At 41.9% G+C, this 23,070-nt stretch overlaps 1 protein-coding gene across 1 annotated transcript in view; it reads right to left on the bottom strand.

Moving 5' to 3' along the window:
• Positions 1–2,073: 2,073 nt before the first annotated feature.
• The window catches only part of LOC115123826 (transient receptor potential cation channel subfamily A member 1-like), a 51,763-nt gene continuing 30,766 nt past the window's right edge, over positions 2,074–23,070 (bottom strand). The window contains exons 11-17 of the mRNA XM_065019605.1: positions 20,456–20,545; positions 16,186–16,326; positions 9,805–9,987; positions 5,974–6,042; positions 5,597–5,698; positions 3,394–3,494; positions 2,074–2,281 (exon numbers count right to left, since the gene is read on the bottom strand). Of these exons, the coding sequence (XP_064875677.1) occupies positions 2,074–2,281; positions 3,394–3,494; positions 5,597–5,698; positions 5,974–6,042; positions 9,805–9,987; positions 16,186–16,326; positions 20,456–20,545 (894 nt within the window). The remainder of the gene's footprint in view (positions 2,282–3,393; positions 3,495–5,596; positions 5,699–5,973; positions 6,043–9,804; positions 9,988–16,185; positions 16,327–20,455; positions 20,546–23,070) is intronic.

The raw sequence follows: 23,070 nt of genomic DNA, 5'->3' as shown, positions 1-23,070 counted from the left end.
CATCAGATGGGCCTATCCAGACCATCTGTATATCATCAGATGGGACTATCCAGACCATCTGTATATCATCAGATGGGACTATCCAGACCATCTGCATATCATCAGATGGGACTATCCAGACCATCTGCATATCATCAGATGGGACTATCCAGACCATCTGTATATCATCAGATGGGACTATCCAGACCATCTGTATATCATCAGATGGGACTATCCAGACCATCTGTAGGTGATGGGATGGGACTATCGAGACCATCTGTAGGTCATCAGATGGGACTATCGAGACCATCTGTATATCATCAGATGGGGCTATCCAGACCATCTGTATATCATCAGATGGGACTATCCAGACCATCTGTAGGTCATCAGATGGAACTATCCAGACCATCTATAGGTCATCAGATGGGACTATCGAGACCATCTGTAGGTCATCAGATGGGATAATTGAGACCATCTGTATATCAGATGGGACTATCCAGACCATCTGTATATCAGATGGGACTATCCAGACCATCTGTAGGTCATCAGATGGGACTATCCAGACCATCTGTATATCAGATGGGACTATCCAGACCATCTGTAGGTCATCAGATGGGACTATCCAGACCATCTGTAGGTCATCAGATGGGACTATCCAGACCATCTGTATATCAGATGGGACTATCCAGACCACCTGTAGGTCATCAGATGGGTCTATCCATACCATCTGTAGGTCATCAGATGGGACTATCGAGACCATCTGTATTTCATCAGATGGGACTATCCAGACCATCTGTAGGTCATCAGATGGGACTATCGAGACCATCTGTATGTCATCAGATGGGACTATCCAGACCATCTGTATATCATCAGATGGGATTATCCAGACCATCTGTAGGTCATCAGATGGGACTATCAAGACCATCTGTATATCATCAGATGGGACTATCCAGACCATCTGTAGGTCATCAGATGGGACTATCGAGACCATCTGTATGTCATCAGATGGGACTATCGAGACCATCTGTAGGTCATCAGATGGGCATATCCAGACCATCTGTATATCATCAGATGGGCCTATTCAGATAAAGTGGGGCTAAGAGTTCCATTGTGATATCACCAGATGGGACTATCCAGATAAAGTGGGGCTCAGAGTTCCATTGTGATATCACCAGATGGGACTATCCAGATAAAGTGGGGCTCAGAGTTCCATTGTGATATCACCAGATGGGACTATCCAGATAAAGTGGGGCTCAGAGTTCCATTGTGATATCACCAGATGGGACTATCCAGATAAAGTGGGGCTCAGAGTTCCATTGTGATATCACCAGATGGGGCTATTCAGATAAAGTGGGGCTAAGAGTTCCATTGTGATGTCATCAGATGGGACTATCCAGATAAAGTGGGGCTCAGAGTTCCATTGTGATTTCCCGCCACATATACAGTGTGAGTATTTGATTTGATACTTTTTATTAGTTCCATGCAAAATTACAGCATTCAGTTACAGCAGGTTTCAAAAGAGTTAAAAATATAAAATATACACACCAATTCCAATAATTTGTTACTCAAATGCAACCACACACTATTTCAAGTTATTTCAATCTTATGCAATCATTATTACATGCATTTGCCATGAGGGAGAGAGTGAGTGAGTGAGTGAGTGAGTGAGTGAGTGAGTGAGTGAGTGAGTGAGTGAGTGCGAGAGAGAGAGAGTGCGAGAGAGAGAGAGTGCGAGAGAGAGTGAGTGAGTGTGAGAGAGTGTGAGAGAGAGAGTGAGAGAGAGAGAGTGCGAGAGAGAGTGAGTGAGTGTGAGAGAGTGTGAGAGAGAGTGAGAGAGAGAGAGAGTGAGAGTGAAAGAGACAACAGAATGGCTTAATAACATTCTGAATAATAAATGAGATAATTCAACAATCAAAGTGCATCAGAACTAGTATCCCTACTGATAGCTCATTCATGCTAATCAAACAAGACGTTTTAAAATCAGTTAAATTATTGTATTTTTAACAGATGACAATCTACTGTGTTTTAAATGTGCTAATAATATAATAGTATGTCTTAATAGCGGTAATATCTTAGTTGTTGTATAGTTGATGGTCACCGGTTAAGGTTCTTGTTCTTGATTGCCTTGATCAGCGGGATCCACTTCGAGCATTCGGCTCGACCCCAGTTTGACATCTGCCTGTGACCTTTGACCTCTGTGGGCCCGTCATGTTCGTCTGCCTCCGAGGTGATCTCCATCTTCTGGATCATCAGCTTCATCAGGTCGTGCTGCTTCTCCAGCACACTGGATATCTCCTTCAGTCTGTATGGGATTATATATTAGATAGATACATACACTAGATATCTCCTTCAGTCTGTATGGGATTATATAGAGATATACATACAGGATATCTCCTTCAGTCTGTATGGGATTATATTATATATTATATAGATATATACACTAGATATCTCCTTCAGTCTGTATGGGATTATATAGAGATATACACACTAGATATCTCCTTCAGTCTGTATGGGATTATATAGAGATATACATACAGGATATCTCCTTCAGTCTGTATGGGATTATATGATATATTATATAGATATATACACTAGATATCTCCTTCAGTCTGTATGGGATTATATTATATATTATATAGATATACACACTGGATATCTCCTTCAGTCTGTATGGGATTATATTATATAGATATATACACTAGATATCTCCTTCAGTCTGTATGGGATTATATTATATATTATATAGATATATACACTAGATATCTCCTTCAGTCTGTATGGGATTATATAGAGATATACACACTATATATCTCCTTCAATCTGTATGGGATTATATAGAAATATAAATACTGGATATCTCCCTCAGTCTGTATAGGAACATAAAAATATAAATACTGGATACCTCCTTTAGTCTATAACATAGAAACACACACATGATATCTCCTTCAGTCTAAAACATAACCAGTATTTATATTTTTATGTTATAGACTAAAGGGGGTATCCTGTGTGTATGTTTCTATGTTATAGACTAAAGGAGGTATCCTGTGTGTATGTTTCTATGTTATAGACTAAAGGGGGTATCCTGTGTGTATGTTTCTATGTTATAGACTAACGGAGATATCCAGTATTTATATTTTTATCTCCTTCAGTCTATAATATATAAATACTGGATATCTCCTTCAGTCTATAACATATAAATACTGGATATCTCCTTCAGTCTATAACATAGAAATATAAATACTGGATATCTCCTTCAGTCTATAACATAGAAATATAAATACTGGATATCTCCTTCAGTCTATAACATAGAAACATAGACCGAAGAAGACCACTAGAGGCTGCTCACACACCACACAACTCCTAGCCCACCTTTACACACACCACACAACAACCGTTTCTGATCGTACGCGTCACCTTTGCTTCTGTTTGTGTAGTTTGGCTTCGACAGAGGTTGAAGTTGATGAGTTGGTCAATAGATGAGTACGCACTTCGTTGGCTTCTCCTTGACTCCAGAACTGCAGTAGATAGAGACCATTTGAACAACCAACCGGTTACCAGTGAATACTGCACAGCCCTTGAATTATTTAGTATAATGATGAAACTCGAAGACGATCATATATGTTGGATATACAGTACCAGTCAAAGGTTTGGACACACCTACTCATGGAATGATTTTTAAAATGTATTTTTACTATTTTCAACATTGTAGAATAATAGTGAAGACGTCAAAACTATGACATTACACAAATGGAATCATGAAGTAACCAAAGAACAGTGTTAAACAAATCAAAATATATATTTGAGATTCTTCAAGTAGACATCCTTTGCCTTGATGACAGCTTTGCACACTCTTTGTATTCTCACAACCAGCTTTATGAGAAATGCTTTTCCAACAGTCTTGAAGGAGTTCCCACATATGCTGTTGGCTGATGTGTTGGTATTCAGGCCAAAGAGTTCAATTTCGGTTTCATCAGACCAGAGAATCTTGTTTCTTTAGGTGCCCTTTTACAAATTCCAAGCGGGCTGTCATGTGCCTTTTACTGAGGAGTGGCTTCCGTCTGGCCACTCTACCATAAAGGCCTGATTGGTGGAGTGCTGCAGAGATGGTTTTCCTTCTGAAAGGTTCTCCCATCTCCACAGAGGAACTCTGGAGCTCTGTCAGAGTGACCATCTGGTTCTTGGTCACCTCCCTGACCAATGTCCTTCTCCCCCGATAGCTCAGTTTAGCCGGGCGGCCAGCTCGGACGTGTCTTGGTGGTTCTAAACGTCTTCCATTTTAGAATGATGGAGGCCACCCAGGTGTTCTTGTGGAAAAAGTAACTCTACTCTAAGTGATACAGCCTGTAACTCTAAGTGATACAGCCTGTAACTCTAAGTGATACAGATTGTAACTCTAAGTGATACAGATTGTAACTCTAAGTGATACAGCCTGTACCTCTAAGTGATACAGCCTGTACCTCTAAGTGATACAGCCTGTAACTCTAAGTGATACAGCCTGTACCTCTAAGTGATACAGCCTGTACCTCTAAGTGATACAGCCTGTACCTCTAAGTGATACAGCCTGTAACTCTAAGTGATACAGCCTGTAACTCTAAGTGATTCAGCCTGTAACTCTAAGTGATTCAGCCTGTAACTCTAAGTGATTCAGCCTGTAACTCTAAGTGATACAGCCTGTAACTCTAAGTGATACAGCCTGTAACTCTAAGTGATACAGCCTGTAACTCTAAGTGATTCAGCCTGTAACTCTAAGTGATACAGCCTGTATCTCTAAGTGATACAGCCTGTAACTCTAAGTGATACAGCCTGTAACTCTAAGTGATACAGCCTGTAACTCTAAGTGATACAGCCTGTAACTCTAAGTGATACAGCCTGTAACTCTAAGTGATACAGCCTGTACCTCTAAGTGATACAGCCTGTAACTCTAAGTGATACAGCCTGTACCTCTAAGTGATACAGCCTGTACCTCTAAGTGATACAGCCTGTAACTCTAAGTGATACAGCCTGTAACTCTAAGTGATTCAGCCTGTAACTCTAAGTGATTCAGCCTGTAACTCTAAGTGATTCAGCCTGAGTGATACAGCCTGTAACTCTAAGTGATACAGCCTGTAACTCTAAGTGATACAGCCCTGTAACTCTAAGTGATTCAGCCTGTAACTTTAAGTGATACAGCCTGTAACTCTAAGTGATACAGCCTGTAACTCTAAGTGATACAGCCTGTATCTCTAAGTGATACAGCCTGTAACTCTAAGTGATACAGCCTGTAACTCTAAGTGATACAGCCTGTAACTCTAAGTGATACAGCCTGTAACTCTAAGTGATACAGCCTGTAACTCTAAGTGATACAGCCTGTAACTCTAAGTGATACAGCCTGTAACTCTAAGTGATACAGCCTGTAACTCTAAGTGATACAGCCTGTAACTCTAAGTGATTCTGCTATTCATGTTTTTTTTTAAGTCATTCTTTATTTTTTTTGCCTCAGCTTTTGAACGTTTTGTAGTTTTGTAGTTGTATACACTCAGTGTTATAATCTACATTGATCATCCTCCGTTCTCTATGTCGTTTGTTATTGAAGACCTCAATAGAGAAGACATCAATCTACACCAGGCACCATACCTACCTTGGAGCACTTGCGGTTGGGATAGATGGTGATGGATGACTGGTCCACTCTCTTCAACAACCAGTATGGCATCTTCTCCTCCAGATTGGTGTGGAGTTCAATCTGACATAGAGAGACATCATTGCCTTCAGTCATCAAAATCCACAAAGAATTTTGTCATATATGAGTATTTGGAGAAAGGTTAAGCTATATTTTGGTATACTAGTACAATATGATGAAGAAGTGACGTTGAACCAATCAGAACAAACTTTACAATGACACTAAAACAAGTACCCATTAGCTATTCAAAATGTCTAAAATTCCTCAAAACACCCCAAAATACGCATAAAATTACAAAAATCTTATCAAGTGGACTTGACCGTTATCCAGCTACAAACCTGCATGGCTATTCTCTTCAGAGTGGCACTTCTCTGTACCTCAGCGATGTCACCGACAGCCAATCCAATCTGTGGTACACACAAAGGGACACCAATAGGAACCATCAATATTTTGATGGGTTGTCAGCTATCCATTGACAATTAGCATTGACCTCCCATAGTCTCTTTTCCCTGCGAAAAGTGGGTGTGTCTTTCAATAGTCTAAAGCGGTTTCCTCTCCATGTCTCCTCCCATTCATCAATAAAGAGACAAGGAAAGATCTAAGGAAAAGAGACCAGAGAGGGAGCCACTTTAGACTGTTGAGATTAATCCCTTAGATCAATGGTGTCTAACTCATTAATCTGCAAAAATGAAGACAAAATTCAATGCAGACATATCATTATTCAGCCTGGTCTCATTGACTATACATAACATATTACATGTAGGGGGATACCTAGTCAGTTGTACAACTTGAATGCAATCAACTGAAATGTGTCTTCCGCATTTAACCAGACCCCTCTAACCACACACTATGCTGGCCTTTTATGCAGAGTTGCAAAGAAAAAGCCATATCTCAGACTGGCCAACAAAAATAAAATATTAAGATGGGCAAAACAAAAGACGCTGGACAGAGGAACTCTGCCTAGAATGCCAGCATCCTGAAGTTGCCTGTTGACGTTGAGGCTGGTGTTTTGCGGGTACTATTTAATGAAGCTGCCAGTTTAAGACTTGTGAGGCGTCTGTTTCTCAAACTAGACACCCTAATGTACTTGTCCTCTTGCTCAGTTGTGCACCGGGTCCTCCCACTCCTCTTTCTATTCCGGTTAGAGCCAGTTTGCGCAGTTCTGTGAAGGGAGTAGTACACAGCATTGTACGAGATCTTCAGTTTCTTGACAATTTCCTCGCATGGAATAGCCTTCATTTCTCAGAACAAGAATAGACTGACGAGTTTCAGAAGAAAAGTCTTTGTTTCTGGACATTTGAGCCTGTAATCGAACCCACAAATACTGATGCTCCAGATACCCAACTAACTTCTTTAATCAGAACAACAGTTTTCAGCTGTGTGAACATAATTGCAAAATTACCTCTGCTGTTTTCAATCAAGATCTCGTCGATCACTTCCTCATTGCCTGCATCCGTAATGGGTCTGCGACCAAATGACCACCCCTCATCACTGTCAAACGCTCCCTAAAACACTTATGCAAGCAGGCCTTTCTAAGCAACCTGGCAAGGGTATCCTGAAATGACATTGACCTCATCCCGTCAGTAGATGATGCCTGGCTAATCTTTAAAAGTGCCTTCCTCACCATCTTAAAAAGCATGCCCCATTCAACAAATGTAGAACTAGGAACAGATATAGTCCTTGGTTCACTCCAGACCTGTCTGCCTTGTCCAGCACAAAAACATCCTGTGGCGTTCTGCATTAGCATCGAATAGCCCCCTTAAAATGCTTTTTCAGGGAAGTTAGGAACAAATATACACAGGCAGTTAGGAAAGCTAAGGCTAGCTTTTTCAAACAGAAATTTGCATCCTGTGGTACTAACTCAAAAAAGTTCTGGAACACTGTAAAGTCCATGGAGAATAAGAGCACGTCCTCCCAGCTGCCCACTGCACTGAGGCTAGGAAACACTGTCACCACTGATAAATCCACTACAATTGAGAATTTCAATAAGCATTTCTCTACGGCTGACCATGCTTTCCACCTGGCTACCCCTATCAACTGCCTGTTGTCCGGAGGGCCTGTTGTCTGGACCTCTGGCAGTCTCTATGGGGGTGCCACAGGGTTCCATTCTCAGGCCGACTCCCTCCTCTGTATAGATCAGATGTTGCTCTTGCTGCTGGTGATTCTCTGATACACCTCTATGCAGACGACACCATTATGTATACTTCTGGCCCCTCTTTGGACACAGTGTTAACTAACCTCCAGACAATCTTCAACGCCATAAAACTCTCCTTCCGTGGCCTCCAACTGCTCTTAAACGCAAGTAAAACTAAATGCATGCTCTTCAACCGATCACTGCCTGCACCTGCTCGCCCATCCAGCATTACTACTCTGGACGGCTCTGACTTAGAATACGTGGACGACTACAAATACCTAGGTGTCTGTTTAGACTGTAAACTCTCCTTCCAGACGCACATTAATCATCTCCAAACCTAAATTAAATCTAGAACTGGCTTCCTATATCGCAACAAAGCATCCTTCACTCATGCTGCCAAACATACCCTCGTAAAACTGACCATCCTACCAATTCTCAACTTCAGTGATGTCATCTATAAAATTGCCTCCAACACTCTACTCAACAACCTGGATGCAGTCTATCAGTGCCATCCATTTTGTCACCAATGCCCCATATACTACCCACCACTGTGACCTGTACGCTCTCGTTGGCTGGCCCTCGCTTCATACTTGTCGCCAAACCCACTGGCTACAGGTTATCTTCAAGTCTCTGCTAGGTAAAGCCCCGCCTTATCTCAGCTCACTGGTCACCATAGCAGCACGCGCTCCAGCAGGTGTATTTCACTGGTCACCCCCAAAGCTAATACCTCCTTTGGTCGTCTTTCCTTACAGTTCTCTGCTGCAAATGACTGGAACAAACTGCAAAAATCTCTGAAGCTGGAGACTCATATCTCCCTCACTAACTTTAAGCATCAGCTGTCAGAGTAGCTCACAGATCATTGCACCTGTACACAGCCCATCTATCTACCTATCTCATCCCCACACAGTATTTATTTATTTATCTTGCTCCTTTGCACCCCAGTATCTCTACTTGCACATTCATCTTCGGCACATCTACCATTCCAGTGTTTAATTGCTATATTGTAATTACTTCGTCACCATGGCCTATATACACTGTATATAGACTTTGTTTTCTTTTGTTCTACTGTATTATTGACTATGTTTTGTTTATTCCATGTGTAACTCTGTGTTGTTGTATGTGTCAAATTGCTATGCTTTATCTTGGCCAGGTCGCAGTTGTAAATGAGAACTGGTTCTCAACTTGCCTACCTGGTTAAATAAAGGTGAAATTAAATTTAAAATAGATTCAACTACCCAAGCAGAAGATACACCTCCTTCAAATGTTGATATTTGGTTGTGTTGACAACCAAACAATTCAATATCACTAAATATCATTATATTTGAAATCAACAAGAGCTTGAAACCCTGATTTATAGTTAATTTGTTGGTTGAATTCTGGGTTGAATTTAAACAATAACCGTTTATGGTTTTGACTAATATAACATTTCATTTGCTCTTTTAAACCCTTTGGAATGACTCTGATAGCAACAGTGAGTCTATTTAGGGTCTCATCTTAACTGCTGAGAGGCAGAATAGTAGAATACACAGGGTGAAATTTCAAAATGTTGTGCATCAGTAGTTTTTCCCTTGTTATGTCAGTCACGGACAGTCACTCAATTAGACAACATTTTCTTATATTGGTACATTTGTAGATTGGTAAATCGGCCAGATGTTTAAACCTGGTCGAATTACTGACTGGGGGGCCCCTACTGATTTTGTGAGTCACTTTCAGATATCATACTAAAAACAGAAAACATTTCTCTTCCTTAATGGCAAAATGTGTAGATTTGCAGGAAAGTAACTCTAAAAAGGTAAATTGGATGAAGTTTTTGGTGCAGGCCGGGACATCAATCATTTTTTATTTAACTAGGCAAGTCGGTTAAGAACAGATTCGACGGCCTACTACGCTGGGCCAATTGTGCGCCGCCCTATGGACTCCCAATCACGGCCGGTTGTCATACAGCCTGGATTTGAACCAGGGTGTCTTTAGTGGCGCCTTAGACCACTACACCACTCGGGAGCCCCAGATACTGGGTCATCATGGAGAGGCTTACCATCATGTTCATCAGCAGGATCGGCACGAAGATGATAAATATAACCAACATGTAGAAAGTGATGAAGGGAAATGGAAATTTGTTGTGTAGGTACATGTCCAGAAAATTGCTTTGGTAATTCAGTTCCCCGACCATCATCACAAAGATCTGGATCACTGACAAGTCCAGTCGCTCAAACTCTTCCTAAAGACAAACGTGAGAAGAAAAAAAAACAGTTTGTCAGAACAGAACAGAACAGAGGGAAAACTGGGACTGAAAAACATCTCTCAAGGCCATCAGACTGCTAAACATCTTCTCTCTCAAGGCCATCAGACTGCTAAACATCTTCTCTCTCAAGGCCATCAGACTGCTAAACATCTTCTATCTCAAGGCCATCAGACTGCTAAACATCTTCTCTCTCAAGGCCATCAGACTGCTAAACATCTTCTCTCTCAAGGCCATCAGACTGCTAAACATCTTCTCTCTCAAGGCCATCAGACTGCTAAACATCTTCTCTCTCAAGGCCATCAGACTGCTAAACAGCTTCTCTCTCAAGGCCATCAGACTGCTAAACATCTTCTATCTCAAGGCCATCAGACTGCTAAACATCTCTCTCTCAAGGCCATCAGACTGCTAAACAGCTTCTATCTCAAGGCCATCAGACTGCTAAACAGCCATCACTAACTCAGAGGCTGCTGCCTACATTGAGACCCAATCACTGGCCACTTTAACACATGGACCACTAATCTGTTTATACAATGCCACTTCAAATAATGTTTACATTACTCATATCATATATATATATATATATATATATATATATATATATACACACATATTTTTACAAATTCTCAGTCATCCCTTTACATTTGTGTGTATTAGGTAGTTTTTGGGGAATTGTTAGATTACTTGTTAGATATTACCGCACTGTCCGAACTAGAAGCACAAACATTTCACTACATTTGCATTAACATCTGCTAACCATGTGTTTGTGTCCATTAACATCTGCTAACCATGTGTATGTGTCCAATAACATCTGCTAACCATGTGTATGTGTCCAATAACATCTGCTAACCATGTGTATGTGACCATTAACATCTGCTAACCATGTGTATGTGTCCATTAACATCTGCTAACCATGTGTATGTGACCAATAACATCTGCTAACCATGTGTATGTGTCCAATAACATCTGCTAACCATGTGTATGTGTCCATTAACATCTGCTAACCATGTGACCAATAACATCTGCTAACCATGTGTATGTGACCAATAACATCTGCTAACCATGTGTTTGTGTCCAATAACATCTGCTAACCATGTGTTTGTGTCCAATAACATCTGCTAACCATGTGTTTGTGTCCAATAACATCTGCTAACCATGTGTTTGTGTCCAATAACATCTGCTAACCATGTGTTTGTGTCCAATAACATCTTTGTTTTGTTTAACATCTGCTAACCATGATTTTAGTTCCATAACATCTGCTTTCCATCTTCATTGTTTGTGGAAATAACAAATGACCATGTGTATATGTGTCCAAAACAATCTGTTTAACCATGTGTATGTGTCCAATAACATCTAATGTCTAACCATGTGTATGTGTCCATGAACATCTGAAGACCATGTGTATGTGTCCAAAGGCCAGCATCTGAAATGTGTTTGTGTCCAATAACATGTGTTTAAGGTGTGATATTGTCCTAATGTCTCACCTGGTTGTGTCCATGAACATAGAAGACCAAGTGCAATGTGCCAACATCTGCTAACCATGTGTATGTGACCAAACATCTGCTAACCATGTGTATGTGTCCAATAACATCTGCTAACCATGTGTTTGTGTCCAATAACATCTGCTAACCATGTGTATGTGTCCAATAACATCTGGTAACCATGTGTCCATAACATCTGATAACCATGTGTTTGTGTCCAATAACATCTGCTAAAGTATGTGAATACATCTGTTTAACCATGGGTATTGTCCTAAACATCTCACCTGGTTGAGCAATGAGGGCATAGAAGACCATGTGTATGTGTCCAAAGGCCAGCATCAGAAAGAAGAATATGTGTTTGTTTAAGGTGGATATGTGTTTTGACCTAACATCTGCTCACCTGTTTGTGTCCAATAACATCTGAAACCATGGCAAAGGCCAGCATCAGCTAAATGAAGAATAGTGTGTTTAAGGTGGGATATTTCTAACCATGTGTATGTGTCAATAACCTGCTAACCATGATGTGGCATAACATCTGCTAACCATGTGACCAATAACATCTGCTAAGCATGTGTATGTGAATAAGTGTGTAACCATGGGTATGTGTCCAATAACATCTGATAACCATGTGTTTGTGTCCATTAACATCTGAAACCAAGGCAATGTGTCCAGCATCAACAAGAAGCTAACCATGTGTATGTGTTTTAACATCTGCTAACCATGTGTATGTGTCCAATAACATCTGCTAACCATGTGTTTGTGACCTAACATCTGCTAACCATGTGTTTGTGTCCAATAACATCTGCTAACCATGTGTTTGTGTCCAATAACATCTGATAACCATGTGTATGTGTCCAATAACATCTGCTAACCATGTGTTTGTGTCCAATAAATCTGCTAACCATGTGTTTGTGTCCAATAACATCTGCTAACCATGTGTTTGTGTCCAAAAACATCTGCTAACCATGTGTTTGTGTCCAAACATCTGCTAACCAAATGTGTCCAAAACATCTGCTAACCATGTGTATGTGTCCATTAACATCTGCTAACCATGATGTGTCCATAACATCTGCTAACCATGTGTATGTGTCCAATAAAATCATAACCCTAATCAAATGTGTTTGTGTCCAATAAATCTGCTAACCATGTCTATGTGTCCAATAACAGAACCATGAAATGTGTCCAAGGAACATTTTCAACTGTTTAACATCTGCTAAAATGTCCAATAACATCTGCTAACCATGTGTTTGTGTCCACAACAACAAATGGAAAACTTAGACCAGATGTGTCCAATAACATCTGCTAACCATGTGTTTGTGAAAACATGTGTTTGTGTTCACTAAAAATGTGTTTGTGTAACATCTGCTAACCATGTGTTGTGTGTTTGTGTTCAGGTCTCTGGACCCATTTTCAACCATGTGTATGTGTTTGCTAACCATGTGTTAAAAAAAACCATGTGTATGTGTCCAATTAAATGTATGTGTCCAATTTTTCAACCTGCTAACCATGTGTATGTGACTCATTGTATGTGTCCATTAACATTTGTTTTGATTTTTTCAGTGCAATTTGAGGAAATTACAAATGACCTGATGTATCACAAAACAATGTGTTTACTTCTACAAACATGTGGGAGCACTATTGTCTCACCTGGTTGAGCATGAGGGCAAGAAGACCAAGGCAAAGGCCAGCATTTGAAAGAAGAATGTGTGGTGATATTTTAATGTTCCACCTGTTGCCAGAGGGTAATAAAGACCAAGGCAAAGGTGTGTGAAAGAAGAAACAAGTAAAATTGTAACACAAATGCCTTGCTGTCCCAAACATCACCTGTAGATCCCAAAGTGCTCAAACCTGAAAAAGAAAACACAGTGCCCTGAGTAACCTGCCATGAGTACCGACCTGACCCTGTCTGCCTGCCTGACCCATCTCCCTGCCTGAGTACCACGTGGACCCATGAGTACCAACCTGTGAAGCCTGTCATTTGCCTGTCAAATTGGGTGTCCAATGCCTAAGTCTGTCTATATTTCCCTGCCTGTCATTTCTGTCTCCCTGCCTGTCTGTCTGCCTGTTCTGATTTCTGCTACCAAATGGAAAACTTAGAAGTCTGTCTGCCTCTCCCTGCCTGTCTTCCCTGCCTGTGGTGTTCAGGTCTCTGCCTTCTCTGCCTAAAAGAAAAATCCCAATTACCTTTTTTCAACCTAAGACTCATTGCCTGTCTCATTTTCAGTGAAGAACCTGTCAAATAAACCATTGTCATTCCTGCAAGTCACCCCTGCCTGTCTGCCTGCCTGTCTGGGTTCCCTGCCTGTAAATGTGTCTGCCTGCCTGCCTGCCTGTCTGCCTGTAACCTGTCTGCTGTGTGCCTCACTCCCTGTCTGTCTCCTCCCTGGGCCAGCTGTAAAAGTACCTGTCAATAACCTGCCTGTCATCCTGCCTGTCTGCCTGCCTGCCTGTCTCCCTGCCTGTCATCCTGCCTGTCTCCCTGCCTGTCTGTCTGTCTCCCTGCCTGTCTCCCTGTCTGCCTGTCTGTCTCCCTGCCTGTTTCCCTGTCTCCCTGTCTGTCATCCTGCCTGTCTGCCTGTCTCCCTGCCTGTCAGTCTCCCTGCCTGTCATCCTGCCTGTCTCCCTGCCTGTCTCCCTACCTGCCTGTCTCCCTGCCTGTCTGTCTCCCTGCCTGTCATCCTGCCTGTCTGCCTGACTCCCTGCCTGTCTCCCTGCCTGTCATCCTGCCTGCCTGTCTCCCTGCCTGTCTGTCTGTCTGCCTGTCACCCTGCCTGTCATCCTGCCTGTCTCCCTGTCTCCCTGCCTGTCTCCCTGCCTCTCTCCCTGCCTGTCTGCCTGTCTCCCTGCCTGTCTGCCTGCCTGCCTGTCTGTCTCCCTGCCTGTCTCCCTGTCTGCCTGTCTGTCTGTCTGCCTGTCTGCCTGTCTTCCTGCCTGTCTGCCTGCCTGCCTGTCTGCCTGTCTGCCTGTCTGCCTGCCTGCCTGTCTCCCTGCCTGTCTGCCTGTCTCCCTGCCTGTCTCCCTGCCTGTCTGCCTGTCTCCCTGCCTGTCTGCCTGCCTGCCTGTCTGTCTCCCTGCCTGTCTCCCTGTCTGTCTGCCTGCCTGCCTGTCTCCCTGCCTGTCTCCCTGTCTGCCTGTCTGTCTGTCTGCCTGTCTGCCTGTCTGCCTGTCTCCCTGCCTGTCTGCCTGCCTGCCTGTCTGTCTCCCTGCCTGTCTGCCTGCCTGCCTGTCTCCCTGCCTGTCTCCCTGCCTGTCTACCTGCCTGTCTGTCTCCCTGCCTGTCTCCCTGCCTGTTTGCCTGTCTGCCTGTCTCCCTGTCTGTCTGTCTGTCTGCCTGTCTCCCGCTTTTCTCACACTCTTTACCGTTTGTACTGTGTGAAACAAACACAATGTCTTGTGGGAACCTACACAATGTTATTACAATATGTTGTATCGATACATTTTTTTAAATTCTGTATTTTCCCGCACTCTACTCCAGCCAGGTGGGAAACAATCAATAAATACTGTAGCTTTGCATGTGTGGAACATCATGTACACACAAACAATCAGCATGGGAAAAAAGTATCTCTGCTCAGAGGGCCTTCCACTTTGGAAGATGAAGACATTTCCCAATATGAGCTCCAACCAAATTTGCTGTTATTTGGTACATCTACTGTTCTGTACCTATCCAGGATAAATGACTGAAGAGAATGATGTATTCCTGTATAGTACAGATAAGGGGAACATGATGTAACTCTGTTGCTGTTATTTGGTACATCTACTGTTCTGTACCTATCCAGGATAAATGACGGTGAAGAGAATGACGTTCATAATGATGTATTCCTGTATAGTACAGATAAGGGGAACATGATGTAACTCTGTTGCTGTTATTTGGTACATCTACTGTTCTGTACCTATCCAGGATAAATGACTGAAGAGAATGATGTATTCCTGTATAGTACAGATAAGGGGAACATGATGTAACTCTGTTGCTGTTATTTGGTACATCTACTGTTCTGTACCTATCCAGGATAAATGACTGAAGAGAATGATGTATTGATGTATTCCTGTATAGTACAGATAAGGGGAACATGATGTAACTCTGTTGCTGTTATTTGGTACATCTACTGTTCTGTACCTATCCAGGATAAATGACTGAAGAGAATGATGTATTCCTGTATAGTACAGATAAGGGGAACATGATGTAACTCTGTTGCTGTTATTTGGTACATCTACTGTTCTGTACCTATCCAGGATAAATGACTGAAGAAAATGATGTATTCCTGTATAGTACAGATAAGGGGAACATGATGTAACTCTGTTGCTGTTATTCCACTTCACTTACATTGTAGAATAATAGTGAAGACATCCAAACTATGAAATAACATATGGAATAGGGTAGTAACACAAAAAAATAGCCAAAAGAGATTCTTACAAAGTCAAGGTCTAATGTCATCGCTGTATGCTGTTATTGTGCATAGAGTTGTAATGGTTCGTTAAACCAATTCTTTTCGTTTTTGTTGAGTCTTAGCGTATTTGCGTTACCATGGAATGTCAATCAATCAAGCAACACTGTTGATCTGTGCACTAACAATCATCAGAAAATTAACAATCTCTAAATGACAGTAAACACTCTTTCTCATCTCTCTAGACAGAGACGAATGGGCTACATTGTTTGGACAGTTGGTAATTACCTTTGGAGATATAGAAGGAAGTTAACCCATGACATGATTATGGCCAGTGCCCCAGCCTGTTCAGTGCCAGGACCCTGCGTTGAAGAACAGGGCCTGACGAAGAGAAGAGAGAGGATGATTGAAAACCAGTCCTGAATGTTAGAGATGTCCTTCAGGTAACTCAAACGCTATTGAGGGAAAACAAGAGAATGATATTTACATTAGGCCAGAACTAGAACTCAGAGCCTCAGCAACCAGAGACTGTTATTTACATTAGACAGGAACTAGAACTCAGAGCCTCAACAACCAGAGACTGTTATTTACATTAGACAGGAACTAGAACTCAGAGCCTCAGCAACCAGAGACTGTTATTTACATTAGACAGGAACTAGAACTCAAAGCCTCAACAACCAGAGACTGTTATTTACATTAGACAGGAACTAGAACTCAAAGCCTCAACAACCAGAGACTGTTATTTACAATAGACAGGAACTAGAACTCAGAGCCTCAACAACCAGAGACTGTTATTTACATTAGACAGGAACTAGAACTCAGAGCCTCAACAACCAGAGAATGTACTGACTAAGTCACTCTGGATGAGAGCATCTGGTATATATTTTCTTTTACCTTAATTTAACTAGGCAAGTCAGTTAAGAACACATTTTTATTTTCAATGACAGCCTAGGAACAGTGAGTTAACTGCCTTGTTCAGGGGCAGAACAGATTTGTCGCTTGGGGATTCAAACTTGCAACCTTTCGGTTACTAGCCCAACACTCTAACCACTAGGCTATCCTACTGCTGTTCTATGACTAAAATGTAAATGTGGCCTAGTAGATCCAGGTGCAGAACGATATTACAACCTTTCAAACAGATTTCTGTATAAATGCCCTATAGAACTCAGAGCCTTGACAACCAAGGTTATGGTGTACATGATTCATCATGAAGTGATGGTCTGCAGCCTCCACCAGAGACTGTGTGAAGGTTTTACCACGCTACACATTCAGAACCAGTCAACAGTTCAGACACACCTACAACTTCAAGGGTTTTATTTACATTTTAGACATTGTAGAACTAGTGAACACAAAGCCTCATGAAACCACACATGTTATTTAGTAATTAAAACAAATAGAACTCAAACTCAAAACCAGAGACTGTTATTTATTTAAGATTTTTCAAACTAGACTTTCTTGATGACAGCATTCTCTCAACCAGCTTCACCAGGAATGTTATTTCCAACAGTCTTGAAGGAACTAGAACTCAGAGCCTCAACAACCAGAGATTGTACTGACTAAGATCAGGTCATCTGATGCAGCACTCCATCCCTCCCCTTCTGGTCAAATAGCCCTTACACAGCCTGGAGGTGTAACGGCTCGCTTGTAGAAGGAAGAGTGGACTTATAGAGGCACATTCTTTTTATTGATGACATTTTACCAAAATAACAAAGACCTTAATTTACGCGAACAGTTCTGTCAGGCACAGACACTAAACAGAAAACCTGATCCCACAAAAACCCAAAAGGAAAATGACAATTTTCATATGTGATCCCCAATCAGAGACAACTAGCCTGTTTGGGAACCAGGGCACTCGTCAAACACAAAGAAATAGAAAACCAGACTTGGGGATTCACCAACATAGACTTTCCCACCAACATAGACACCTAACCAACATAGACTTTCCCCCAACATAGACTGTTCCCACCAACATGACTAAATAGACTTAAACCCACCAACAGTAGACTTTCCCACCAACATAGACTTTCCCAAACATAGACTTTCCTGTATAAATGCCATAGACACCCACCAACATAGACTTACCCACCAACATAGACTTTCCCACCAACATAGACTGGTTCCCACCAACATAGACTTTCCCACCAACATAGACTTTCCCACCAACTCAGACTGTTCCCACCAACATAGACTTTCCCACCAACATAGACTTACCCACCAACATTCACCCACCAGACTTTCAACATAGACTTTCCACACCAACATAGACTTTCCCACCAACATAGGTTTTCCCACCAACATAGATTTTCCCACCAACATAGACTTTCCCACCAACATAGACTTTCCCACCAACATAGACTTTCCCACCAACATAGACTTTCCCACCAACATAGACTTTCCCACCAACATAGACTTTCCCACCAACATAGACTTTCCCACCAACATAGACTTTCCCACCAACATAGACTTTCCCACCAACATAGACTTTCCCACCAACATAGACTTTCCCACCAACATAGACTTTCCCACCAACATAGACTTTCCCACACCCTGACCAAACAGAGAATAATAAGGATCTCAGGTCAGGGCGTGACAGGACGTGTGTTGGGTCATTGTCCTGTTGAAAAACAAATGATAGTTATACTAATCGCAAACCAGATGGGATGGTGTATTACTGCAGAATGCTGTGGTAGCCATGCTGGTTAAGTGTGCCTTGAATTCTAAATAAATCACAGACTGTGCAACATTTACTATCAAAATAGCATTACAAATATTTTTGGGGAGATGCAAATATTGGGTTGTGAATGACACAACCTGTTTTAATTTGGGTCCCAAGGAAAAAGCAGTTGTGAACCACTGTCTTAAAGCCAGGCTGTGTCCATGTATCTTAAAGCCAGGCTGTGTCCATGTATCTTAAAGCCAGGCTGTGTCCATGTGTCTTAAAGCCAGGCTGTGTCCATGTGTCTTAAAGCCAGGTTGTCTCCATGTGTCTTAAAGCCAGGCTGTGTCCATGTGTCTTAAAGCCAGGCTGTGTCCATGTGTCTTAAAGCCAGGTTGTGTCCATGTGTCTTAAAGCCAGGCTGTGTCCATGTATCTTAAAGCCAGGCTGTGTCCATGTATCTTAAAGCCAGGCTGTGTCCATGTGTCTTAAAGCCAGGTTGTGTCCATGTATCTTAAAGCCAGGCTGTGTCCATGTGTCTTAAAGCCAGGTTGTGTCCATGTATCTTAAAGCCAGGCTGTGTCCATGTATCTTAAAGCCAGGCTGTGTCCATGTATCTTAAAGCCAGGCTGTGTCCATGTGTCTTAAAGCCAGGCTGTCTCCATGTGTCTTAAAGCCAGGCTGTCTCCATGTGTCTTAAAGCCAGGCTGTCTCCATGTGTCTTAAAGCCAGGCTGTGTCCATGTGTCTTAATGCCAGGCTGTCTCCATGTGTCTTAAAGCCAGGCTGTCTCCATGTGTCTTAAAGCCAGGCTGTGTCCATGTATCTTAAAGCCAGGCTGTGTCCATGTATCTTAAAGCCAGGCTGTGTCCATGTATCTTAAAGCCAGGCTGTGTCCATGTATCTTAAAGCCAGGCTGTGTCCATGTGTCTTAAAGCCAGGCTGTGTCCATGTGTCTTAAAGCCAGGCTGTGTCCATGTGTCTTAAAGCCAGGCTGTGTCCATGTATCTTAAAGCCAGGCTGTGTCCATGTATCTTAAAGCCAGGCTGTGTCCATGTATTTTAAAGCCAGGCTGTGTCCATGTATCTTAAAGCCAGGCTGTGTCCATGTATCTTAAAGCCAGGCTGTGTCCATGTGTCTTAAAGCCAGGCTGTCTCCATGTATCTTAAAGCCAGGCTGTGTCCATGTGTCTTAAAGCCAGGCTGTGTCCATGTGTCTTAAAGCCAGGCTGTGTCCATGTATCTTAAAGCCAGGCTGTGTCCATGTATCTTAAAGCCAGGCTGTGTCCATGTGTCTTAAAGCCAGGCTGTGTCCATGTATCTTAAAGCCAGGCTGTCTCCATACTGTATGTCCCAGGGGCGGCAGCGTAGCCTAGTGGTTAGAGCGTTGGACTAGTAACCGGAAGGTTACGAGTTCAAACCCCCAACCCCCGTTCTGCCCCTGAACAGGCAGTTAACCCGCTGTTCCCAGGCAGTCATTGAAAATAAGAATGTGTTCTTAACTGACTTGCCTGGTTAAAGAAAATATAGCAGTATTAATAATATAGTATTACATGTTTCCACAAAACACCTCTGCACTGTTTATTTCTCAGGAGGAGTGGAATAAATCGTCACCAGATAACTTCAGTACAGCTCGACTTTAGATTCCTCCCAAGGTATGAATACGCCCGACAAAGATTGATTTCAGTTTGAAATGTCCTCTTAAGTTTAAAACTTCCGTAAACTGATTCTAGATCAGTATCTGGAGAAACATAGTCCTAATATGGTATAGTAATGCACATGTAAGGTTATGACTGTTTGGCAGGTAAACTGATCCTAGATCAGTCCTTAGAGCAACATTGTCCTACTCCGGTATATTAATTTGCATGTGACGTTAGGATTTTGGGAAAGTAAGCTGATTCTAGATCAGTTCCTGGAGCTGTTACTGTACCTGATGGTACATCTGCATCACTTCCTTCCCCATGGAGTAGATGTTCATGACTAGTACCATCACCATGCAAATGGACAAGAAGGAGTTTTGCTGTGGGGCAAAGGGAAAAAAAAGGTTAGTGTTCAACCAACAGATTGTGGATTTTACTCCATCAAAAGGTAATGTATGTTGCTCCATCAAAAGGTAATGTATGTTGCTCTATCAAAAGGTAATGTATGTTCAACCAACAGATTGTGAATGTTGCTCCATCAAAAGGTAATGTATGTTGCTCCATCAAAAGGTAATGTATGTCGCTCCATCAAAAGGTAATGTATGTTGCTCCATCAAAAGGTAATGTATGTTCAACCAACAGATGGTGAATGTTGCTCCATCAAAAGGTAATGTATGTTGCTCCATCAAAAGGTAATGTATGTTCAACCAACAGATTGTGAATGGCATCGGATGGCGATACACTTAGCCAATACTTACTTGTATGCCTTTCTTTTTAACCTGAATCTCTTAATGAAACTATAACTAACCCCATTTTCTTAACCTAACCGTTATCCCTAAACCCAACCTAACCTTCACCATAAGCTTAACCTAACCCTTATCCCTAAACCTAACCCTTATCCCTAAACCTAACCTAAACTTCACCATAAACTTAACCTAACCCTTATGGGTGGCAGCGTAGCCTAGTGGTTAGAGTGTTGGACTAGTAACCGGAAGGTTGCGAGTTCAAACCCCCGAGCTGACAAGGTACAAATCCGTTCTGCCCCTGAAAGGCAGTTAACCACTGTTCCCAGGCCGTCATTGAAAATAAGAATATGTTCTTAAACCTGGTTAAATAAAGGTAAAATTAAAAAAATTATCCCTAAACCTAACCTAAACTTAAGAGATTATCCCTAAACCTAATTAATTTATGCCCTAACCCCTATGGCCCTCTAAAAAAAGAGAAAAAAATATTGGTTCCCCTGTTTAGAATATTCCAGCCCTTTAAAAACAATTATGAGATTGGAGGACACGTTTGGAGAGATATTAGGCCAATCCTCATACCAGATCTTTGATATCTTTCGACTTTAAAACCACCGTTTTCAATTGGGTTAAAGTCCGAAGACAGAGATAGAGATGGCAAAATATACATTTTTGTGGTCATTTAACAATTCCTTTGTGGATATTGATGTGTGATTGGGGTTATTGTCTTGCTGGAAGATCAACCGGAAGATCCACTTGCGGCCAAGTTTCAGCCTCCTGGCAACCGGGTTTTTGGCTATAATGTCCTTGTACCTGGTAAAGGTCACATTAACAAAGGGCCCCAGGACTACTGGAAGCAAAACGGCCCCATAACATCAAAGATCCACCACCATATTTTACAGGAGGGTTGAGGTACGGCTGTTTTGCTTCCACTGCTAGTGTCTGCAGAGCAGTACGAGAGTCGTGATTCATTATTTCCAGGTCAAAATGAAAGAGAGGTGTGATGAATCATTTCTAGTTCATAATAACAAAAGATAGATTCATGATGAGTTAAAAAATGGCGTAAAAAATGTATACTTTGACATTTCCGACTGGATTTATTTTAATAAAACATGTATCAACCCCTACAAAAAGTACTACTACTACTCTGGCCCAGAGAAACCCATTGAATAACACATTCATCAAGGCCAAAAAAGACAATAAAAAAATAATTCATAATGAATAATGTTTTGAAGTGTCTGTCCTATATCTAGGACTTACAGTATAAGAAAGATCAGGAAATATATATTTGACTTTTTTTTACACATTTTAAACACTTTTTTTTTGGATAGGCACAAAACTACAAAACTAATTGTTCTTTTTTTAAAGAGGGTACCGGTTACCTCCAGACGAGTCCTGCGACACTTGTTGAGGGGTCGTAGAGAAACACAGAGAACACCATCGTGTTCATCAGAGTCTCCCCTTTCCATAGATTAGTAATCATTTTGTATGGTCAAACCGTTCGGACGCTAGACACGTTTTCGTGAGAAGATCGATGGATGAAGTGGGACACTGGTGGATGAAGTGGGACGCCGGTGGATGAAGTGGGACACCGGTGGATGAAGTGGGACACCGGTGGATGAAGTGGGACGCAGGTGGATGAAGTGGGACACTGGTGGATGAAGTGGGACACTGGTGGATGAAGTGGGACGCCGGTGGATGAAGTGGGACACCGGTGGATGAAGTGGGACGCCGGTGGATGAAGTGGGACACCGATGGATGAAGTGGGACACCGATGGATGAAGTGGGACGCCGGTGGATGAAGTGGGACGCCGGTGGATGAAGTGGGACACCGATGGATGAAGTGGGACACCGATGGATGAAGTGGGACACTGGTGGATGTGGTGGATTGAGACACATCCAATACAAAATAACTGATATCTCTCTCTAGCTTAAACTGACATATTTTACATGGAGATATATTTATTATGTAAATTACATTGACTCACCGGTGGAGTAAATCAAGATTTAGCACATCACATGTTGTTACACATCATGAAATATATTGATGGAAAAAATAACAAGACAGTAGCCTAGAATTAGCAAAGTAGAATTCAATTGAATGAACATAATCTTTATTTCAATTTGATTAAAATACATAGGACTACTTTGCCTATAATGTCGGG

The sequence above is a fragment of the Oncorhynchus nerka genome, linkage group LG6, assembly GCF_034236695.1.
Source record: "Oncorhynchus nerka isolate Pitt River linkage group LG6, Oner_Uvic_2.0, whole genome shotgun sequence".
Classification (NCBI taxonomy): Eukaryota; Metazoa; Chordata; class Actinopteri; order Salmoniformes; family Salmonidae; genus Oncorhynchus; species Oncorhynchus nerka.
This window is presented reverse-complemented; position numbering and strand designations above follow the sequence as displayed.